The sequence below is a fragment of the Paroedura picta genome, chromosome 3 (genome assembly GCF_049243985.1).
Source record: "Paroedura picta isolate Pp20150507F chromosome 3, Ppicta_v3.0, whole genome shotgun sequence".
In the NCBI taxonomy this organism is placed as follows: Eukaryota; Metazoa; Chordata; class Lepidosauria; order Squamata; family Gekkonidae; genus Paroedura; species Paroedura picta.
The window spans coordinates 5936166-5960383 of record NC_135371.1 but is presented as its reverse complement, the minus strand read 5'-3'; the positions used below and the strand labels follow the sequence as shown (position 1 = coordinate 5960383).

Sequence of the window (24218 nt, the reverse complement as noted above, 5' to 3'; positions counted from 1 at the left end):
GCTACCCATTTTTTTAACGGTTGGCTGCCTTGTTAAGAATATATGGAGATGGAGAAGTGGGCATGCTGAGGAGCTAGGTGTCTGCGTGCAGGGCAGTCTTGGCTTGGAGCAGCCTCGCCCACCAAAGGCAGTGGCGGGGGGGGGGGGTGCGGGGAGCGAGAAGCAGGCAGGAGGGGAGGGGGCAGGAGGGGCTCCCTGCGCTTCTTGAAAGGGAGAAGCAAAGCAAGGCGGGAGGGTTCAGGGCTGGGCGATTCTCTCTAGCGGGAGGGTGGCATCCAAGGTCAAGGGCTGAGCTGCAACCTGGGAGGGGGGGGCAAATCGCTAACACGCCCCCCCCCCCCGGCCTCTTTGAAGGAGCAGGTGGGAAAAGCGCGCAGGACGCTCCCCAAATTTCTCCCCCCTGGCGAGGATGGCTCCTGCGCATGCGCTACCCTCCTCTCTCCCCCCCCCCGGTACTCCGGGACACAAAGGAAGGAGGCGAAAGACACGCGAGCCACGCTGGGAACTCCGCCTCTTCTACGCGCAAGGCCTGCTGGGAACTGTAGTTCACATCCATAAACAAAAGGGAGTAATGAAACCGAAAGCATTTCGGAAAGGAGTGCGCGTAGGCACATCCCAATGATCTCCTGGGTCTTTTAAGGCACCTCCTTCTTTTCTTCCAGAATTTGCACCCGAAGCTGGTCTGTCCCTGCCCATCCCCTGAAAAAGTCAGGCGCACACCTGGAAGGCCAGAAGGAGTGTGTGTGTTTGGGGGGGGGGGGGGCTGAATGTTTTTTGTTTTGTTTTTAAGAATTGGGGACGAATTCTTAAAAATGTGCTGCGGCCGAAGATTAGCACAACTCCACTGCATCAAACCAGAGGGTCGCCTCGTCTCGCACTGCCCAGCCCCATGGATCTGGAAAGGGATGGAGACAGCATTATTACAGTTGCCCCTGGCAACTGGGTGTAGACTGCCTCTGAACATGGAGGTTCTCCTTAGCTACTGATGGGGCTCACTGCCTGCGTTACGCTGCCTCATTTTGTTTTAGAGCACTATAAACTAGTGGCAGTCACCCCTCAGGGTTGCTCCTTCAGTAGCTGTAAATTGGCTGCACAATATGGCAATTTGGCCTTCTTTCTGTCTGTCCTGAACCTCCTGACAGCCAAGGTGGTGAAGGGACACCAGCGTTCTCACCCTCTCTCTCCCCTGGCAGCTTCCCTAAAGGTAAAGGTATCCCCTGTGCAAGCACCGGGTCATGTCTGACCCTTGGGGTGACGCCCTCCAGCGTTTTCATGGCAGACTCAATACGGGGTGGTTTGCTTGTGCCTTCCCCAGTCATTACCGTTTCCCCCCCAGCAAGCTGGGTACTCATTTTACCGACCTCGGAAGGATGGAAGGCTGAGTCAACCTTGAGCCGGTTGCTGGGATTGAACTCCCAGCCTCATGGGCAGACAGCTTCAGACAGCATGTCGCTGCCTTACCAGTCTGTGCCACAAGAGGCTCTGGCAGTTTCCCTACTGCAAGGAAAATGCCTTCTACCCAGGGCTCACCTTTTCTCTGTGGGCTGAAAACAGAAGCCCTGTAATTTGTGTTTCCTTGGGGAACGTGAAGTCTCCCTGCTTCAGTGGGACTATTTATTCATTTAAATCATTTGCTCCCCTGCTGGACTCACAGTGGCTTATTTATCATTTCTTGTATTTATATACCGCCCTCCCCTGCGGCTCATGGGACGTAGGAGGACACGAAGATAAGTACAGTGTCATTCAGTAGTCGCCAAAATAAGCTTCAAATAAACAAGAATAACATAACAATGGTTTCCCAACATTTCATAACTGGTGGTAGTATCATTAAAGATGTAACTGTGACCTCAAAGGTTTTTAGGTTCAGGATTCAGGTCAGGGGAACGGTTCTGGAAGGACCAGTGGATGATGCTGGTTTGATCAACCTCAACCAAATGCCTGGTGGAAGAGCGCCATTTTGCAGGCCCTGCAGACGTGTGCTAGCTGCAGCGGGGCCCCAATCTCTCCTGGGGGCCAAAACAGAGAAGGCTCCGGCCCTGACTGAAGTCAGCCATGCTTCTTTAGGGCCAGGGATCACTAGCCAGTTGAAAGAGATGGAGCATAGAGCTCTCTGGGGCGGGGGCCTATAGAGCGAGGTGGTCTCTCAGATACACTGGGCCCAGACTGTGTATGGCCTTAAAGGTGATTACCAGGACATTACTTCTGATCCAGAATTAAACTGGGAGCCGGTGCTGTTGTTCGAGTGCTGTTGTTCGAGCATGGGCCAGATATGGGACTTAATCCCTCATCCAAATCATTTATCCCCTCTAATCCCTCATCCAAATCATTAATAAATATGTAGAACAACACAGGCCCCAGGACTGAGCCTTGGGGCACTCCGCTTAACACTCTTCTCCAAGAGGATGCTGAACCATTTACAAGTACCCTTTGGGTACGATCTGTCAGCCAGTTATCGATCCAACTGACAGAATTAGGATCCATACCGCATTTTACCAACTTGTCAAGAAGAATATTATGCGGAACCTTATCAAATGCTTTACTGAAATCCGGATAAACTATGTCCACGGCAATCCCCTGTTCCAGCAAGGTAGAAAAAAGGGATAAGGTTGGTCTGACATGATTTGTTCTTGCGAATCCCTTGCAGAGTCTTAGAAATCACAGCTCTCTGTTCCAGCTGCTCAAGGACTGACTGTTTGATGATATGTTTCCAAATTTTTGCCAGCTACACATATCAAGCTGACAGGTCGATAGTTACCCGGATCCTCTTTTTTCCCTTTCTTGAAGATGGGGACAACATTTGCCCGCCTCCAATCATCTGACAGCTCACCTGTTCTCCAAGAAGGGTCAAAATGAATGGACAGAGGATCAGATATTACATCTGCAAGTTCTTTTAGTACTCTTGGATGCAATTCATCTGGCCCAGAAGACTTTGTTTCATTTAAAGAAACTAGGTGTTTGTGGACTGCCCCCACAGTGACCCTAGGCCACCATTCACATCTTCCCTGTTGTGTTATGTTTTTCCCACATTGAGCACAATTTCCCTCACAAGAGAAGCCTGAGGAGAAACAGGAGTTAAGCAGTTCAGCCCTCTCTTCATCATCATCTGTTATTTCACTTTCTTACTAAGCAGACACACAAATGCGAATATTCTGCAGAACGTAAAACATCGATTTAATTTTTTTTAATCATGCTTATTTCCATTCTAAAGCTCTTAGCTGCAAGAGGTCAGAAGGTAGCTTCCCACAAGAAAATAATAAAAATCCAGTGTCAAAATGTTACATACACAACTAAGTGTCTACTCTGATTAACGATGTATAGAAGACAACCACTCCATAATACTCCTTTTACAGGCGGAATTAACAGGTTCCTCCTAGAGGTTCATTAGACAGCTAGAAAAATCTCTTCCATTTGACGCTGTAAATGACTAATTGAGGAAAAGGGGAGATTGGTGAAGGTTCTCTCTGTGAATCTACATAAATACAAAACAGTCTGATACATGAGAAAGTCTCAGACTTCAGTCCCAGGGTCTAAACAGCTTCTGAATGGGGCAAACTCTTAATTGTGAAGTTTCCCCCCTACTTTGACTTCTATAGTGATAACAAAACCTTAAACTGGGACTAAAACTTTCCCCACATACTCAATATCCTTATAAATTCTTGCCTCTGTGAAACCTCTTCTGTTAACTAAGGCCTGATCGATTAGAAAAGCTCGTGCAACAATAAGAGAAATTAAAAAGCTTAGAATCCTAGAGTTGGAGGGAAGGGCCGTCCTGGGTCATCTAGTCCAACCCCCTGAACTGTGCAGGACACTCACAACCCCAAAGATAAGGTTGGTCTGACAAATTGTTCTTGCAAAACCCGTGCTGAGTCTTGGAAATCACAGCTCTCTGTTCCAGCTGCTCAAGGACCAACAGTTTGATGATATGTTTCAAAATTTTCCAGTTACAGGTGTCAAGATGACGAGTCGATAGTTACATAGATACTCCTTTTTCACTTTCTTGAAGATGGGAATAACATTTGCCCGCCTCCAGTCATCTTGCACCTCACCTGTTCGCCAAGAAGTGTCGAAAAGAACGGACAGCGTTTCAGAGATTACATCTGCAAGTTCTTTTAGTAGCCTTGGATGTAATTCATCTGGCCCAGAAGACTTTGTTTCATTTAAAGAAACTAGAAGTTTGTGGACTGTCCCAACAGTGATCCTAGGCCACCATTCCCATCCCCCCTGTTGTGTTATGTTTTTGCCTGAAATAGGAGTTAAGCAGTTCAGCCCTCTCTTCATCATAATCTGTTATAATTTCACTTTCTTGTCCTTGCAGTGGTCCTATGGTGTTCCTACAATTTTTCTTATTGAAATATAACTAAAGAAACCTTTTTTGTTATGTTTAGCACTTCATGCTAGCCTAAGCTCATATTGAGATTTGGCTTCCTTACATTTCCTTCTTCGCAGTGTGAGTGAGCTGATGTGAAGTAAGGTATTTCCTCCAAGTGAAGCTCTGTTCAAACTCCGAGGATTTCTATGGCTGCTCTCCTGTGTGACTCCGTCGATGTTTAGTCATGTTGCTACTGCAAGAGAAGCTCTTCCCACACTCCAAGCACATATAGGGCTTCTCTCCTGTGTGAATCCTCCGATGTTCAGTCAAGTAGCTACTTTGAGAGAAGCTCTTTCCACACTCCAAGCATATATAGGGCTTCTCTCCTGTGTGAATCCTCCAATGTTCAGTCAGGTGGCTACTGCGAGAGAAGCTCTTTCCACACTCCAAGCATTGATAGGGCTTCTCTCCTGTGTGAATCCTTTGATGTTTAGTCATACTGCTTTTGCAAGAGAAGCTCTTCCCACACTCCAAGCATTTATAGGGCTTCTCTCCTGTGTGAATGCTCTGATGTCTAATCAAGCAGCTACTTTGAGAGAAGTTCTTTCCACACTCCAAGCATTGATAGGGCTTCTCTCCTAAGTGCATCCTCTGATGTTTAGTCATGGAGCTACTATAAGAGAAATTCTTACCACACTCCAAGCACTGATAGGGCTTCTCTCCTGTGTGAATCCTCTGATGACTAGTCATGTGGCTACTGCAAGAGAAGGTCTTCCCACATTCCAAGCATTCATAGGGCTTCTCTCCTGTGTGACTCCTTCGATGTATAGACATGTAGCTACTGCAAGAGAAGCTCTTCCCACACTCCAAGCATATATAGGGCTTCTCTCCTGTGTGAACCCTCAGGTGGCTAATCATGTGGCTACTGCGAGAGAAGTTTTTCCCACACTCCAAGCATTTATAGGGCTTCTCTCCTGTGTGAATCCTTTGATGTTTAGTCATATCGCCACTGGAAGAGAAGTTCCTCCCACATTCCAAGCATTTATAGGGCTTCTCTCCTGTATGAATGCTCTGATGTCTAATCAAGGTGCTACTTTGAGAGAATTTCTTCCCACATGCCAAGCATTTATAGGGCTTCTCTCCTGTATGAATGCTCTGATGTCTAATGAACTTGCTACTTTGAGAGAATGTCTTCCCACACTCCAAGCATTTATGGGGTTCCTTTCCTGTGTGAATCCTTTGATACTTAGTCGTGTTGCTGCTGTGAGAGAAGTTCTTTCCACAATCCAATGATTTATTGGGCTTTTCTAATGTGTGAATTCTCTGGTGTAAAATAAGGCTATCCTTTTGGTTAAACCTCTTTCCACACTTCAAGCAACCAAATGTTTTCTTGCTTGTGTGGATCGTCTCATCTTTCTTAGCAGTGGATAAGCCACTGAGCCGTACTCCTTCCGCAGAGCACTGATTCCTTTCCATTCTGTCTTTTGCTTTGCCTTGGGTTGGGATCTCATACACATTTCTACCCTGAAAATCCATCCTTCCATTCAGTTTTACTTCCCTTTTCCTCTTCAGCTTCCTTGGAGGTCCACCTTGATCCCAGGGTTCCTCCTGGAGGTCCTCATCTCCTTCTGAAGACACCTCTCCTGGCTGTCCCCGTTTCTCCGAATCTGGTGCATTTCCTGCTGGAAAGGAGAGAAATCCAATGAGACCCCTGGCAAGGAATGGCCGCTTAGCACAGCCTGTTCTCATTAAATGGTCCTTTTCCTTTACTGAGGCCTGGACGAGCCTCAGCATATCTAGACAATTACAGGGAAAGTAGGATAGGTTCACGTGGGTAGCCGTGTTGGTCTGAAGCAGCCCAACTAAACATAATCAGAGTCCGGTAGCACCTTTAAGACGCTGTCTGAGGAAGAGTGTTTGCACTCGAAGGCTGACTCCTTGAATAAATCTTTGCTGTTCTTAAAGGTGCCCCTGGACTTCGATTTTCTTTTAGGGAAGGAAGGGTCAGCCCCATTCAAATATATACGACAGGAAGCAAACAGCAGCACACTGGGACACCCATCTGGACCTCCAACGATTTCCATAGTTTGCCGTATCTTGGTTATATACTTATGTTATGAGTGACTGTAATTCACACCAATGGCATCTGCTGTCAATCACTAGAGTTATTTCCGCTCAGCTGCCTCTGGAATGCCTGCCAGGTTCGTATCGCTGATTTTGGACCTGTTCTTAGAAGCCTCATCTCTATTAGCACCAGACTGGACTGTCTAATTTCATGGTCTCTTAGTTTTTGAAGGTATCCATCTAATATATATTTGTTTGCTATTAAAGTGTTTGGCTGCTGAAATATTCTAGGTTGTAGACTAAAATAATTCAAGTAGACCTTTTGTATTTATGTCCTGGAGCAATTGTTATTGTGTAATTGTCATTTTTATTTTGGTTCCCTTAGCTTCTCTATAATGAGTGATTTTCTAGGAAGGAATATCATGTTCCGTACGTATTTGTTACACATTTTAATTTTTTCTCAATGCAGATATCATTTAATGCTTAATTCCTAACCATGGTTTTATATACGTTCATTTAAATACCTTTGGAAACCCTTGATAAAGCACTGTTTAGCGAAACACATTGGGATTGATCAAAGAATACTTCTGACTGAAGGAATTGTATTTTAAAGAATGAAGTCTCCTCGCGTTTCAGCCATACAGGTGTCCCAGTGTCCTCTGGCTGAGGAAGAGGGAGGCAGAAGGATCTGTAGGCTGGCCAAAGAGGAACGCCCTCCCTGCGCTTAAGTGGCCCCTGGGCAGACCTCATTTCTGCCAGATCTCAAGTCTCCATCCTTCCAAGGAGGACGAGATAGTCTCCCCTGGTGAGAGCAAAGGAGGGGTCTGCCTTTTTTGTCTCTTCAGAAGCTCCCCCATAAGAAAAAAGTTTCCTCATTGGTAGCATTCATTCATCCATGTGGATAGATTCCATGTCAACTATCCAAGGAACCTCTATATGACAGCAATACAAAGCTCGTGAACATTTTTGCTGATACGGATTTGGTAGGCATCTCATTAGTCAATAACCCCCCAAACCCGACCCCAACCAGCAGGGTTCTCCTGTTCCCAGGAAAAGGCTGACCCCCGACACGCCTTCCCTAGAGAAAAGCACAAGCCGGTCTTGTGACTGACAGAGAAACGTTAGGAGCAAAAACTACCAGATCACAACCCCAGAAAACTACCAAAGCCAGTGGATTCCGGCTATGGAAGCCTTCGACAATACAAATAAAATCACCCTTGAAACAAATTGGATTCAGAAGAAAATATACCTCCATCTATTACTGAAAGCACAGACAGAAATACCTTCATATATCTCTTGAGAGATAAATATAATCTCTGAGACATTAAAAACAAAAACCATGAAGACAATAATCTTTCCAAGAAGGGAAAAGCCCCACCCAGGCCTTCCTTCCTGCCCTCCACCACACACAGGCGTTCATGGGTTGATTTGCAGGCCTTGCAGGGGCAGTCTGCCCCCTTATATTAATTTCTCCAGGAGGTGGCAAGAAGAACACTGCTGGGGGATGTTCTCTGTGGCCGAAGGGAGCTGGTCAGGCCTCCTGGGATCAGGGGATCTGCAACGGGAGGGGGGGATGGCTTTTTACCTGGCCTGGATTTGTCTTCTGTATTCACAATAAAAGGGCCAGGATCCTTACCCAGAGAGGCCACTGCCTCGTAATTCTCCTGCGTGACTTCCCAGTAGAGGGCTCTTTGGGCCGGATCCAGCAGAGCCCATTCCTCCCACGTGAAGAACACGGCCACCTCCTCGAAGGACACGGGCGGCCCTGAGAGAGGATTTCCCCCATTCATCTTCTCTGATGGTCCCTGAGTAATCATACAAGAAAGCAGAATCTCACAAGGGAGTCAAGCAAAATAAAAACATAGAAAACATCAAGGTGATGGCAAGAAACATTTGTGTTCTTTGAGATTCTGAAAGGTATCCCAGGAGTCAGCTGTCATAGCTCTGTACTCAATGGAATGACCTTGTACTCAGGGATTCCCAAAGCTCCTGGCAGAAAGGAGGAGGAACTGGGGCCTGGACTCCTGTGAACACCTTGCTGAAGCAGGGATCCTACTAGCGAATTTGGCATCGTTTAATAAAGAGATGGGAATTCCAGAGCATCTTATTTGTCTCTTGAGAAACTTATATGCAGGTCAAGAAGCAACAGTGAGAACTGAACATGGAATCACGTATTGGTTCAAAATTGAGAAAGGAGTTCGGCAACGCTGTATACTGTCGCCTTGCCTATTTAACTTGTACGCGGAGCACATCATGAGAAAGGCGGGATTAGAGGAGTCACAAATTGGTATCAAGATTGCAGGGAGAAATATCAACAACCTCAGATATGCAGATGATACCACTCTAATGGCAGAAAGTGAAGAGGAACTAAAGAGCCTGTTGATGCGGGTGAAGGAGGAGAGTGCAAAAGTTGGCTTGAAACTCAACATCAAGAAAACAAAGATCATGGCATCCGGCCCTCTCAATTCATGGCAAATAGATGGGGAAGAAATTGAGATAGTGACAGATTTTATTTTCCTGGGCTCCAAGATCACTGCAGATGGGGACTGCAGCAAAGAAATTAAAAGACGCTTGCTCCTGGGGAGGAAAGCTATGGCAAATCTAGACAGCATCCTAAAAAGCAGAGACATCACCCTGCCAACAAAAGTGCGTTTAGTCAAGGCTATGGTATTCCCAGTTGCAATGTATGGCTGCGAAAGTTGGACCATAAGGAAGGCCGAGCGTCAAAGAATTGAGGCTTTTGAACTCTGGTGCTGGAGAAGACTCTTGCGAGTCCCTTGGACTGCAAGGCGAACAAACCGGTCAGTCCTAGAAGAGATCAGCCCTGACTGCTCTGTAGAAGGCCAGATCCTGAAGATGAAACTCAAATACTTTGGCCACCTCATGAGAAGGAAGGACTCCCTGGAGAAGAGCCTAATGCTGGGAGCGATTGAGGGCAAAAGAAGAAGGGGACGACAGAGAATGAAGTGGCTGGATGGAGTCCCTGAAGCAGTTGGTGCAAACTTAAATGGACTCCGGGGAATGATAGAGGACAGGAAGGCCTGGAGGATCATTGTCCATGGGCTCGCGATGGGTCGGACACGACTTCGCACCTAACAACAACAATCTGTCCTCATAATATTATTTTTCATTATTTTTAGACTCTGGTTCGTTCCACAGTCCCTAATCCTCTTGTATCATCTGCTAAGCATTCCATGCCTGAATCGCACTAACCCCCTTCCCATCATTTGCCTGGAGTCCAAGCGAAAAGGGCAGAGTACAAACAGGACTTCAGCAGGGGAATGGGCTTCCTCAGGAGGTGGGGGGGAGCTCCCCCTCGATAGCGGTCTTCTAGCAGCAGCTGGTCGGATCCTTCTCATGGATGGTGATTGAGGCTGATCCTGCATTGAGCAGGGGGTGGACTAGATGGCCTGGATGGGCCCTGAGAACTCTATGATTCTATTCTGACTAATGTAAATGAATAACCAAAAAAAGATTAATAATCTTGGGATATCAGAGAGATGCTGTCATTTGGCCACACACCAGGCAAGACGGTTCCGAAGCGGCCCCTCTAACTGGACTTCTCCAGGACGGATTCAGGTGGGGCAGCTGTGGTGGTCTGAAGCAGCACAACAAAACCAGAGTCCAGGAGCCCCTTGAAGACCCACAGGGATCTGTTCAGGGCGGGAGCTCTGGAGGGCAGGCCTCTTCCTCAGACCCGCCTTTGGTGCTCTTAGGGGGGCCGCTGGACGCTGATGTTGTTGGGGGCTTCTCCGGGGCTCCATCGTGAGACTCGGGTGGGATTCAAGGGGGCCGATCAGGGACCGGCTGCAGCTCCTCCTGCAAGCGCCGCTTGGAGCTCCGGGATAAAGAAATTCTCACAAGGAATCACAGAATCATAGAGTTGGAAGGGGCCATAGAGGCCATCTAGTCCAGCCCCCTGCTCAACGCAGGATCAGCCCTAAGGATGCCTCGAACTGATGGAGGACTCGGAAAAACGCCTTGCAGCGATACTGAAAGGAAACCCTGAGGGTCGGCGGGGCCCCCCCGGATGCTGCCCCCCCCCCACCACGTGCTCTGGCGGCACAAAAGGAGCAGCCTCCCCAGCCCGGGTCTCAATGCGCGCCCCCCTTCAGAAGGCTCGTGCCCGTTGATTCCCCCCCTCCCCTCCCCCCAAAAAACTTTTGGCCAAGGGAGACCCCGATGCAGGACCCGGCGGGGGGGGGGAAGCCCTCTCCCTCCATCCCTGCTCCGGAGGGGCCCCTTTGGGCGCCCAGATCTGCCCCCCCCCCAAGGGCGCTCTCGCTCCAGGCCCGGGGGCTTCTCCCCTTCCCCCCCCCTTCTTGCCCCAAATCCCTGTTCCAAAATCCCGACGGCACCTCCTGCGCTGCGGCCGCCCGAAGCTCACCTCCGCCGGCAAGGAAAAGAGGGAGGCCCCGATCCACGTGCTCCGACCTCCCCCAGCAGCGGCTCCGCCTCTTCCCCGGCCAGGCCTTGGGGGTTTGTGGATCGCAGCCACGAAAGCAAAGGGAGCGACGGACCCCGAAGGATTTTGGGACGGAAATGCCCCTCCCCCTCCCTCCCTCCCCCAACTCCTGCTAGTTTCCAGATCCTTTCTCTGCTTGCAAAAAACTCCCCAGGCAGCCGCTCCCTTCCTGCCCCGGGGAAGGGGGGGGAGGGGGTTGGGGTCTCTTTGAAAGATGGGGCTGTGCTCTTCGGAAGAATGGCGGAGCCCTCCTGGGTCAGGCCAAAGGGTCTGGGAAGCCCACCCAGGGGATGGAGACCACTTGGGCCCCCCTGCTGTCCATGGGGTAGACTGCCTCTGAACGTGGAGGTTCCATTACCCTCTCATAATGAATAGCCACTTTTAGAGCAGTATGAATAGGTTGTGGTCAGTCAATAACTGAGGCTTGAACACCAGGCCTCCTCCTGCCACTCCCACCCCTCCCTACTCCCCTGGCTGTAGAGGCCCCCACCCACCCACCCGTATTGAGTGTTGCATTGTGTAGTGTGGAGACCCTGCATTCAGGCAGCTGGCTGCTATTGATCGCTGTTGGCTTGGCCATCTGCTCAGTTCCCCTTCTATATTGAGCATAAAAGGGTCAGCCTTTCAGTGACATCCTCTGTGTTGTGCTTCAGTCACTACGTCCCAATTCAGTTAAGAGATGTAATCTTTGCCTTGCAAAGGGTGACGGGGGGGGGGGGGGGGGGGGGGACAAAAGGATCCAGATTGGCCTCTGGCTGATGAGGAAATTCACCCTTGAGGCTGGAAAAGAAGGGCTGCACTTTGGCCTCAGGTGCTCCTCAGGAAATCTCCTGCAATTTAGTAAGGAATGATCCTTAGAAAGCCATTTTTGATGGAAGCACCGATCCCCAATTCTTTGTTCAGTAATTCCCAGAGCACAGGCCCTGAGACAGTACACAAAAGAAAACTCCCCAAACACCCTTTCAAGGACAGGAGGCTGCCTGCTGTGTCTCTGCATGTAAGCCCACTGGCCTTGCCCTCTTCCTTCCCTTTGGGATCCATTGATATGTCTTGGATCACTGGCAGGGGCCGTTGTGTCTCTGCATGCCCCCCTTCCCTTATGTGTGGCCCCTTCTGGTGGGTGGCATCCTGAGGCATCCATCTCAAGGGCCAGGTTGGTTTTTTGGTTAGGAGTAGGGATCAATTTTGATTCCACGCTCCCCCACATGCAGCCAGCTAGGTGACATTGGGCTCACCACAGCACTGATAAAACTGTTCTGACCGAGCAGGAATATCTGGGCTCTCTCAGCCTCACCCACCTCACAGGGTGTCTTTTGTGGGGAGAGGAAAGGGAAGGTGATTGGGAGCCGTTTTGAGACTCCTTCGGGCAGAGAAAAGCAGCATATAAGAAACAACTCTTCTTCAACAGAAACATGGGGTGTGCATTCTTGTGTGGGAAGATAATTCTTACTCATTCACACTATAAAAGACAACTTTATGGAGCGAAGGAGTTCAACAGCACATATAATATGGGTTCACAAAAGACCTTGTTTTGAAATTTCACCGGCTTTAATAACAGGCCTCACCTTTTGCTCCATCTGGACATGTCTCATTTTTAAAAAATGATAAAATCTATCCTAAACAGGGAAGTGATTTCTCTGCTGTTACTGGAATCATAATTTCTGATAGCCTCAGACCCAAAAAAACTGACATACCTTCCATCGGCCAGCGGTTTGAATGGATGTGGAGCCTTTTAATTTCACATAAAGTCTCTTCCCAAGGCAAAGCAGCAAATACCTTATCTGACTCTACCAATTTTTTAATGGATGGCTGCCTTGTTAGAATATATGGAGATGGGTAAGTTGTTGTTGTTAGGTGTGAAGTCGTGTCCGACCCATCGCAACCCCATGGACAATGACCCTCCAGGCCTTCCTGTCCTCTACCATTCCCGGAGTCCACTTAAGTTTGCACCTACTGCTTCAGTGACTCCATCCAGCCACCTCATTCTCTGTCGTCCCCTTCTTCTTTTGCCCTCGATCGCTCCCAGCATTAGGCTCTTCTCCAGGGAGTCCTTCCTTCTCATGAGGTGGCCAAAGTATTTGAGTTTTTGAGTTTCATCTTCAGGAGGCCAAAGTATTTGAGTTTCATCCATAGGAGGATGAAGAAGTAGGAATCTCAAAAGGATCGATCCCTGCAAAAATGTTATTGTGAAATGCATTTATTAAGTACAGCTAAAGGACTACAACAAATGGTACGATGTTGCTAGAAACCATTAATGTAAAACAGGCCAAGTATTGGAATATATCTTGACTGTACTGGTGCATTTAAACCTACTGCTTTCCCATTTTTATTTTATTTTATTAACATTATTATTGTTAGAAGCTGAAATTAAGAACTATAAAAGATCCTGCTTTAATACAAAGTTCACTTGCTTTCTCTCACACTTCCTCTAATAATCTTTAAAATCAGAGTCCAGGGGCACCTTTAAGACCAACAAAGATTTATTCAAGGTGTGAGCTTTCGAGTGCAGGCACTCTTCCTCAGACCTTGCACTCGAAAGCTCACGCCCTGAATAAATTTTTGTTGGTCTTAAAGATGCCACTGGACTCTGATTTGATTGTTCTACTTCAGACCAACACGGCTACTCATTTGAATCCAATAACCTTTGATATTTTCTTGACTAATCACTTCTTGCCCGTTAAAGCTGCAGTTTGGAGATCTGAGGCATTTCCCTGGCAGCTCCCTGCTTGACTCTTTATTTAAAACACTTCCGGGCTGCCTTTCCACCCAAACAGCCCCCGAGCCAGTGAACGTCAAACCATTTCAGCATTTCAGAATTTTAAAATTCAGGAATACCATCCATATCCCTGAATACCCACTAGCAAACATGGAAGAAACGCAGACATGCTGGCAAGTGGCAGATCTCCAGCCGTCTCTGCGCCACCGTTTGATCTGCTTCCTCCTCGTTCATCTTGGGTGCCCTCGTCTAGCTCTCTTTACCAGGTTTCCTTATTTATTACATTTTTATGCCGCCCCTCCCTCATGGGCTCCGTACCCTTTTTCAGGGATGGTGACAAGAACCAGCCGGAAGGGCGAGATGCACACCAATATTGCGCAGACAGTCAAATACGACAATAATATAACAGTTCAGTGAGTTACACCCTGCGCTCTTAGCTGAAAGAGCTCACATGGGGGTTTTGCACAGGAAAAGAATAAAAATGCCAGATTGAGCTCGGACATCTTCCAAGCAACAGCACAGAGTGGCCCTCCTCACCACTGACCAATGGAAGAGGACCACTCCACCTTAGTCTGGTTGTGGGGTGACTGGCAAGTTCCTATTCGAGCATGGAAGAAAGCTAGAGAACCCTCTTCTTCTCTCCGCTGTTATTCACCAGTGGAGAAGACCCCAGGGATGCCTGCATGAATTCACATGAGTACATAAAGACCAGATTCATGACAAAGGCTCTGGTGTCCTTTTCAGCATTTAGGTGGCTTCTCCGCTATGTGAATGCTTTGATGGGAAGTCTTCTCTCTTTGTGTGAATTCTTTGATGACAAGTAAACCTTGTGCTGGGCTAAGGTCTTCCCCATGATTCAAACACTTCTGTAGTTTCTCGCCTGCGTGAATCCTGTTATGTTGATTAAGGCTCGATTGATGGGCAAAGGTCTTGCTACAAACTGAACAATTAAACGACTTCTGACCAGTATGAACCCATCGGTGCGAATTCAGGTGGTTGCTTCGTGTGAAGCTCTTTCCACACTCCAAGCATTTATAGGGCTTCTCCCCGGTATGAACCCTCCGATGTTTAGTAAGGTCTGACTTATCAGAAAAGCTCTTGCTACAATCAGGGCATTGAAACGGCTTCTCCTCGGTGTGAACAAACTGATGTCTAGTGAGGCTTACCCTCCATCGGAAGCTGTCTCCACACTCCGAGCATTTATAGGGCTTCTCCCCTGTGTGAATCCACTGATGTTTATTAAGGTAGGATTTATTACAGAAGCTCTTTCTACAATCTGAACACTGAAATGGCTTCTCTCCAGTGTGACTTCTCTGATGTTTAGAAAGATCTGATTTAGCAGAAAAGCTCTTGCTACAATCTGAGCAATGGAACGGCTTCTCCCCAGTATGACTCCTCTGATGTAAAGTGAGGCTGTCCTTCCGCCCGAAGCTCTTCCCACACTCCGAGCATTTATAGGGTTTCTCCCCAGTGTGAACCCTCTGATGTATTGTAAGGTTTGCTCTCGTAGAAAATTTCTTGCTACAGTCTGAGCACTGAAATGGGTTTTCCTCGGTGTGAACGAGCTGATGTCTGGATAGGCTTCCTAGCCATCGGAAGCTCTCTCCACAGTCCAAGCATTTATAGGGCTTCTCCCCAGTGTGGATCCGTTGGTGTTTAGCAAGGTAGGATTTATTACAGAAGCTCTTGCTACAACTGGAGCAGTGAAATGGGTTGTCCCTCGTGTGAATGAGCTGATGCGATATAAGGCTTAGCCTCCGCCTGAACCTCTTCCCGCACTCTGAGCACCGATACGGCTTTTCTTCTGCGTGGCTCCGCTGGTGGTTAGTGAGGTTGCGACGCTGAGAGAAGTCCCTACCACACTGCAAGCACTGATAGGGCTTTTCTTCTGCGTGAATCCGCTGGTGTTTGGTGAGGTGGAAACTCAGAGAGAAGCTCTTGCCGCAATCCAGGCATTGATAGGGCTTCTCCCCTGTGTGACTCCTACGATGGTTAGTCAAGTTGCTACTGAAAGAGAAGCTCTTCCCACACTCCAAGCACTGATAGGGTTTCTCCCCTGTGTGAACCCTCTGATGCTTAATAAGATAGGATTTGTTACAAAACCTCTTGCTACAATCTGAGCACTGGAACAGCTTGTCCTCCGTGTGATTCCTGTGATGTTTAGTAAGGTCTGATTTCGCAGAAAAGCTCTTGCCACAATCTAAGCAATGAAATGGCTTCTCCCCAGTGTGGCTCCTTTGGTGTAAAGTAAGGCCGTCCTTCCTTCCGAAGCCCTTTCCGCACAGCAAGCATTTATAGGGCTTCTCCCCAGTGTGAACCCTCCGATGTATGGCAAGGGTTGCTCTCGTAGCAAAATTTTTTCTACAGTCTGAACATTGAAATGGCTTTTCCGCAGTGTGAATGACTTGATGTGAAGTGAGGCTTACTCTCCATCTGAAGCTCTTCCCACACTCCAAGCACTGATAGGGCTTCTCCCCAGTGTGAAAGAGTTGATGTGAAGTGAGGCTTATTCTCCATCTGAAGCTCTTCCCGCACTCGAGGCATTCGTAGGGCTTCTCCCCTGTGTGAATCTGTTGATGCTTAGCAAGGTAGGACTTATTACAGAAGCTCTTGCTACAATATGAGCACTGAAATGGCTTCTCCCCAGTGTGGATGAGCTGATGTGAAGTGAGGCTCAGTCTCTGTCTGAAACTCTTTCCACACTCCAGGCATCGATACAGCTTTTCTTCTGCGTGGATCTGTTGGTGGGCAGTGAGGGCGCGACACTGAGAGAAGTCCTTTCCAGTCTCCCAAAATGTATAGCGCTCCTCTGCTGTGTGAACTTTATGATGAAAAGCAAGGCTGTACTTCCGACCAAAGCTCTTCCCACACTCTGGGCATTTGTAGGGCTTCTCCCCTGTGAGACTCCTCGGATGGAAAGTGAGGCCATCCTTCTGACCTGCTTGGATCTTCTGATTTTTCTCAACACTGGATTCACAGAAGGACATTTCCCCTTTCACTGTGCACTTATTCCCTCCCATTTCATTTAGTATTTTGCCCTGAGGTGGGATCTCATAAATTTCTCTGCCCTGACAGGCAATCAATTCCTTCCCCCCCTTCTGTTTTCCTTCCTCTTTCAGGTGTCTCGGAGGTCCACCTCGATGCCGACCAGGTACCTGCACATCATCCTTTCTTTCTGAAGTCATGCCTCCGGGCTGCCCCCTTCTCTGCGTCTCTGGTGTAGACTCTGTTGGAACACAGAGAGATACATTCAGTGAGATCTCCGGGAAATAACGACCACGTTACACAGCCTGGCATTAGTAAATGGTGCTCTATGATTTTGTGATTCTAAAAAAGCCCCTCCATCCTGGAGCGCCAAGCATGGGAGGGGCCAGAGAGGGATCCAGCACTGGCATCTTTTGCCCAGGACCGGGCAACACGATCCGAAGTTTCAGATCACACTCCTGATGCTGCCCAAAGCAATTAGGGGGAGGGGGGACCCAGTGGAATGTACAGAACAACAAGCAAGGCAAAGGACACTGGGACACCGTGGGGTAGCACAAGATCCCGAAATCCAGCGTAGTGAGCAGACACACAAAGAGCCTTCAATCTTCAAAATACCCTTTCTTTAATAAGAAGTACTCTTGAACAATTCCCAATGCGTTTCGCTCCACAGCATTTTCTCAGGGGATTCCAACAGGCAGATCACGGCAACCCAGTTTGGTGTAGCCAGTTTGGTGTAGTGCTTTGGGCAGCGACAGGAGTGTGATCTGAAACTTCAGATCGTGTTGCTCGGTCCTCGGCAAAAGATACCATTGCTGGGTCCCTCTCTGGCCCCTCCCATGCTTGGGGCTCCAGGATGGAGGGGCTTTTTAGAATCATAGAGTTGGAAGGGGCCAGACAGGCCATCTAGTCCAATCCCATGCTCAATGCAGGATCAGCCTCAAGCATTCAGGGAAGGTATCTGTCCAGCCAGTGCCTGAAGACCACCAGTGAGGGGGAGCTCACTGAGAGAGAGAGCATCAGGACCTGTGACCACATCACACACAGGAGGAAAACCCAGAGCGAGAGAGATCTGTCCTGGGTGAAAGAACACAGGCTGAGATCATCAAAGAAGGGGAGGCGGAAGAAGCCAGGCCTTAAGTGCTGATCCCGGGAGCAAGTGTACATTTCCCGTCATGTCTCCCTGAGCCCTGACGTGGCTACTCTACTAGGCTTTCCACGCACGTTGGGCTCCAATGAGAACAGAACACCTTGTACGTGGATTGTTCCCTAAGTAAAAATGGGTAGACACTGACCACCCGCAAGAAGGATCCTGCAAAACGAACTGACCGAGCCCTTTTACTCTCTCTCTCCCTTACCTGAGAAGGGGACCTCAGCACACCTTCCTAAATCTTCCCAGGTCTGGAGGAACCCTGTTTCCCTTGGATGGTGTGGTGCATCAAGGAATGGTCCCAGAATCCAAAGTCCTATCAGAGGAACAGAAAAAGCCATGAAAGGACTTCCCAGGAACGTTTATAGTGTGGAGAAGATACACAGACGTCTCAGGTGGGGTACGGAAACTACCTGCAAGATCCTCATCTGAACAGAAGCAGAAGCTGGACACAAATGCAACGGAAGGACTGCTAGGGAGTAACTGCTGGACAAGCGGTTGACTCAGGAAATAATTCTGAGATAAGTATTAAACATCAACCAGGGGTTGGGGCAGGTAAACGTCTTCCACAGTTCCTGCGTAAGGCAAACCTTCTCTTGGATGGGTTTCGAACCTACAAACCCAGCCCTCTGCTGCAAGTCAGTTCCCCACTGCACCTGGCAAACCCTATGAGCAGTATAGCCCGAGAGAGATCTACTCAGAGCCCAACGCAGGTCTACTCAATGGGGCTTAAGGCTTTAGGACCCTCACTTCCCCCATCAGAGAACCCTCACAAAAGTTCTGATACCTACCCACGTTTCTAATTCCCGGGCTTCCGGAGAGGCTTATTCTGTGAAGGTTCAGGGGGGTGGCAGGTGACAGTGGATGAGCAATTGGGATGTGAGTGTCCTGCATAGTGCAGGGGGTTGGACTAGATGACCCAGGAGGTCCCTTCCAACTCTATGAATCTATTATTCTAACTTACTCAAACCTCTCCCAGTCAGCCCTTAACAGTTTTATGGGTTAAACTATCTGTATGAACTGGATCTTCTATGTTGTTAGCTGCCCTGAGCCTGCTTGTAGAGAAGGGCAGACTACAAATCAATCCAATTCAATCTGATCGATCAATAAAACAGTTGCCCCACTCAACTCCTGCCACCTGGCCCAGGACATGGCCCTCCATGGCTCCAAGGTTGCAGGGGAGTAAGAACCTTGACTCAGCTGAGTGCCCGACCCTCCACCTCTTGCTGGGTGCCCAAAAGCCCCGGAGCCTGGTGGGGGCAGGGCTTGAAATGAGGAAAGAGGTAGAGTTTTAAGTACCACATAGTAAGTCATTGCATTTTATTCCCTGTTTTCTAGATATATATTTTCCCCTTTTCAGCACATCTCTCCCACTACTAGGATTGCCAGTTCCGGCTTGGGAGATGCGGGGAGCACGGTTTGGAAAGAAGATAGAACTGAGCAGAGTTGTGATGTCACAGAAAAAAAGGGAATCCTAGAGCAGGGGTAGTCAACCTGTGGTCTTCCAGATGCTCATGGACTACAATTCCCATGAGCCCCTGCCAGCGTTCGCTGGCAGGGGCTCATGGGAATTGTAGTCCATGTGCATATGGAGGACCACCGGTTGACTACCCCTGTCCTAGAGCACCCACCCTCTATGGCCCTTCTAGGACTTCCATTTCTCTCTGTCTTTAAGGAGCTCACTGTTGAAGCGTAGAACTAGGTGAGGTCGTAGGGCTGGGTGGGAACCTGTTCCCAGTTTTAGTGTCTGGCAGGTAGCTGATGCAGCCCTCACCCCATGGGCTATTTGGCACTTGGAAATGCTAGTGGGTGAGGGTTAGAGTTCCTGGTATGTCGTAGGCCCAATTACGATCGAACCCGCACCTTACTTAAGCATCTCCCACCAGGCACTGAATGGCTTTTGTCACTCCTGGTCCTGGCTGGTGGGATCAAATTGTGTTATTTTATTTTATTTTATTTATTTAGTTTCTATACCGCCCTCCCCGGAGGCTCAGGGCAGTTTACATCAAAGATATAAATAATACATGGAACAATCTTCATTAATATACATAATAACAACAACAGTGGTTGTAACAGAAAACAGTATAGTGAGCAGTATAACAATAATAATAATATAACAGTATAACAATGCAACCGTGCAAATGGCACAACAGGTCCAGAGCGCTCTGGTGGAGTTCTGGGAGGACGGGGGGGGAGAGCGGGGGCCCTTCGTTCGTTGTTGGTTGTGCCTGGTCTCAACCAAATGCCTGGCGGAAGAGCTCCTTTTTGCAGGCCCTGCGGAACTGTTTAAGCTCCGTCAGGGCCCTGATTATGGCCTGAGGCTGCAATTTCACCTTGGGGAACTGATCTTTGTAGTCTGGAGAACAAGAGGCAGTCCAGGAGAGACATCCCAGAGTCAGTTATTTGTGCTCCCCTCACTCTTGGGGAAAAGGAGGAACCAAACCCAGTTCCCACCTTCAGTCTCACACATCTTCACAGATGATTTACAGGCCGGTCTGTGGCAGAATGTTAAAAAATGTTAATTTCTCCAGGTAGTGGCAAGTGGCAAACTACTGAGGAAAGATCTCGGGGGCCTAAGAGATCTGGTCAGGCCAGCTGGGGTGAGAGAAGCACAGGGATGCCAGCGCTCCCCCTCCCTTAATGTCCTGTATTCATGATTAAAGCGCCAGGCTTACCCAGGGAGGCTGCCGTCTCATAATTCTCCCGCATGACTTCCCAGTAGAGAGCTCTTTGGGCCGGATCCAGCAGAGCCCATTCCTCCCGCGTGAAGAACACGGCCACCTCCTCGAAGGACACGGGGGGCCTGAAAGGAAGACTTCCCCCGTTCATCTTTTCTGACGGTCCCTATACAAACAAGAACGACAGAATGTCACAGATGAGTCATTACAAAATCAGAGTCCAGTGGCACCTTTAAGACCAAGAAAGATTTATTCAAAGCGTGAGCTTTTGACTAGAAGCCCTCTTCCTCAGACTATACAGATGAGTCATGTCAAAGAAAAATACAGGATACATCAAACAAAGGGCAAGAAAGATTAAAGGTTTGTTTAAACTCTGAAACGTATCCCAGGTGTCAGATGCACTAAATGGAATACTCCACACCCAAGGATTCACAAAGTGAGAAATTATTGGGGACTGTGCTCTGTACTCCTGCGTAGAGCTTGCTGGGGCCAGAGTCCTCCTAGGGAATCTTGCATCATTTAAGCTGTCCTCTTAATACTCATGCATTGTTTGAATCTTATTTTTGGACTTTTGTTTAGTCATACAAGCCCCAATCCCACTGCCTTGACCACTGAATGTCCCATGGATGGACTGTATGGTCTCAGTTCCCATAACCCACCTTTCAAGTCCAAGTGAGAAAAAGCAGGCTCTAAATACAATGAAAATACAGGGAAAAGTATACAAATGTAATCTGGGCCCATCCGAGAGAAGCTAACTTGGGACAGCACTGCACCCAAGACGCTTTCAGAGACACGCTCCTAACGGGACCCTCCTGGAACCCTGAGTTCCCCAGTCCTTTGGGTTCAATGCCCACTCACAAAAAACAGAAGGGGAACAAAAATATTAAGGTTAGTGATTAATGGCAGATGCTCTCCCAGCTGTCAAGAGAAGTAATTGACACAGACCGTGGCTAGCCCCCCCCCCGTCTCCTCCAAAGCAAGGGAGCATCCCTCAAGGGCCAAGGGCTGAGCTGCGGCCCCGGACTGGCAATCAGGGGGGCAATTTGTGGCCACCCCAATGACCCACCTCCACCTGCTTTGTGCCCACCGGTCGTGGGGAAGGGGGAGAGGGAGAAATAAATGCAAACCATCACCCCCCCACCACCACCCCCGGTGGGGCCAGGCCTCTCCCTCCAAGCCGGCCTCCTCAGGGCGCCCACCCGACCCCCCCCCACCCATGCACCCATGCACCCATGCACCCATGCACCCCCCCACCCATGCACCCTCCCACCCAGCGGCTCTCTCTGTGCAGACACTGGGGCTCCTCCCCCCCCCCGCCCCTTCCCGGCCCCAAACCTCTGCTGCAAAGCCGCCATTGCACCTTCTTCGCTGCAGCCGCCCCGGAGCCCCGATCCCTCCTCCCGAGGAGACCGCCTCGCCTCCCCCGCCGAGGAACAACGGCCGGATGCCCCCGGCCCCGCCCTCCCCGGCCGCTCTAGGAATCGACCGAACAACCACAGAGGCGCGCGAGCGGCGGCGGGCGTTCCACGCGCAAGGGCTTTCGGGAACTGTAGTTCAGCGCCCTGAAACTAGTAATGAAAGAAAAAGTGTTTCGGGAGGGAAGAGTTTGGTTTCGTTTGGTTTGTCCCCCGCCCTCCCATTGACGCGTCTGGCTCTTTTCGGGCTCCTCCTTCTCCTCTCCCCTGCAGCTGGCCCGACTCTCTCCCTTCTCTTTAAGAAATCAGGAAGCTACTTCAAGATTAGGGTTGCCAGCTCCAGGTTGGGGAAGACCGGGAGAGTTGGGAAGGGGGAGCCTGAGGAGGGCGGGGGTGGGAAAAGGTGGGACTTCAGGCTGCAGAGCGCACCTTCCAAAATGGCCATTTTATGTAAGGAATAAGAAACCAACTTGAGCCTCGTCATCTTGTCCAGGTGAATGATCTCTGTTTCCTGGAGATCAGTGGTAATGTTAGATGTCCAGCCACCACCTGGAGTTTGGCAACTCTACAAACGAGACTCTTGTGGCGCAGAGTGGTAAGGCAGCCGTCCGAAAGCTCTGCCCATGAGGCTGGGAGTTCGATCCCAGCAGCCGGCTCAAGGTTGACTCAGCCTTCCATCCTTCCGAGGTCGGTAAAATGAGTCCCCAGCTTGCTGGGGGGTAAACGGTAATGACTGGGGAAGGCACTGGCAAACCACCCCGTGTTGAGTCTGCCATGAAAACGCTAGAGGGCGTCACCCCAAGGGTCAGACATGACTCAGTGCTTGCACAGGGGAAACCTTTATCTTTACAAATGATTCAGACAAAGCCGCGAAAGGCGGGGAGAGAGAAAATAATCTCTTTTTTCAGAATGAGGATAGCTCAACTCGATGCCTGGTGCCTTTCACAATACAGCAGGACCCCCCACTGGATCAAACCGAAAGTTTTGTCTCCTCGCACAGAGGCCAGCCCCATGGGACTGGAAAACCCGTCCGAGAGGATACAGACAATATTGGTGCCACGGAGTTGCTCCCAGCAATCGGGGTACACTGCCCCTGAACATGGAGGTTCCAACTAGGCATCGTAATTAATACCCACTGATGGGCCACCTCCAAGACTCTTCCCTATTCTCTTTTCGGCTATAGGGTGGTTTGAAGCAAAAAGCATGAAACTCAGGCAGCGCAGGTAAAAACAAACAGGCTTGTGAAGTGCTTTTTGCAGGCCTAAGCTGTGTGGGACTCCTGAGACAATGCCAGTCTCCCCAGGAGGAGGCACCGTGCCCGGACCGAAGACAGATCTTCTGCCGGGAATGCTTTTTCAAACATTTAAATCAGGGGTAGTCAAACTGCGGCCCTCCAGATGTCCAAGCGCCTCTCCCCTCCACAGCATCAGCCTCCTCCTCTCTGCATCCCTTCTGCTCCTCTGCCGGCCGGGCGCCTGGATCCAGGGTCCTGCCTGTGTCTGGGGGAGAAGCAGAGGAGCAGAAGGGATGCAGAGAGGAGGAGGCTGATGCTGTGGAGGGGAGAGGCGCTTGGAGGCAAGTTGTCCGGAGCCAACAAACATCAAAACAATCAAGTATTTAAAGGGGTAGTCAAACTGTGGCCCCAGGCTGGCAGGGGCTTCTGGGAATTGTAGTCCATGGACATCTGGAGGGCCGCAGTTTGACTACCCCTGATTTAAATGTTTGAAAAAGCATTCCCGGCAGAAGATCTGTCTTCGGTCCGGGCACGGTGCAGCAAATTCTTCCTCACAGATCCCTCGGTTTCCCTGGGATCCCCCCTTCCTCTGGGACGCTCGGGGTGGATCCCTTGGGTCTCCCGTCCTCAACTCCTCCCCAGGCTGGCCTGCCTGCCCCTGAGCTGAGCATCCTCTGAGGCTGGTACGGTCCCCGTGGTAACAAGGCCTCCTTGGGGGAGTGGCCCTGTGATGTCATACAAGGGCATGCAAATGAGCCCATCCCACACCACCTTCTGACCACCACCACCCTGCAACGAGAAGGGGGCTATGTGGGGCAACCTGTAGTGTAAGCAGTGGGAACTGGCAACTCGAAGCTGGCGGAGTGCCTCGGTCGGAAGCGCCTGATGACGGAAGCTGACGGAACTAGGCTGGTGGAAGGGGGCGGAAATTGGCGAGGGCAGCTGGGGAGTGTGTTTTCTGTGTGTGAATGTGTGTGTGAATGGGGTGTTCCATAACTGAGGGGCTTTCCGCCGTCAGCATGGGGCATTGGTGTGAATGTGTGACTGAATGGGGGTGTTCCGTTGCTGTGTGGCTTCCCGCCCTCAGCGCAGCGCACTGGTGTGAATGGATGATGGATGAATGGGAGCCAGTGGCCATTCGCAGGTGGAAGTCTGTGGATGCCAGCTGACGGACCCCGGTGGATATTGGCCAACCGAAGGCGGTG

At 49.6% G+C, this 24218-nt stretch overlaps 1 protein-coding gene across 3 annotated transcripts in view; it reads right to left on the bottom strand.

The window, feature by feature from the left end:
• The window catches only part of LOC143834042 (uncharacterized), a 120057-nt gene extending 98232 nt beyond the window's left edge, over nt 1–21825 (bottom strand). The window contains exons 1-6 of one of the 3 annotated variants that reach the window (XM_077330577.1): nt 21725–21825; nt 20362–20530; nt 17895–18002; nt 14419–16780; nt 9456–9465; nt 3148–5677 (exon numbers count right to left, since the gene is read on the bottom strand). In XM_077330577.1, coding sequence (XP_077186692.1) covers nt 4514–5677; nt 9456–9465; nt 14419–16780; nt 17895–18002; nt 20362–20515 — 3798 coding nt within the window. In that variant the 5' untranslated portion in view covers nt 20516–20530; nt 21725–21825 and the 3' untranslated portion in view covers nt 3148–4513. Of the gene's footprint in view, nt 1–3147; nt 5992–8009; nt 8294–9455; nt 9466–14418; nt 16781–17894; nt 18003–20361; nt 20531–21724 lie in introns of those variants that run through there. The other 2 variants (XM_077330574.1, XM_077330573.1) reach the window with 2 other exon arrangements.
• Between the last annotated feature and the right edge of the window lie 2393 nt (nt 21826–24218).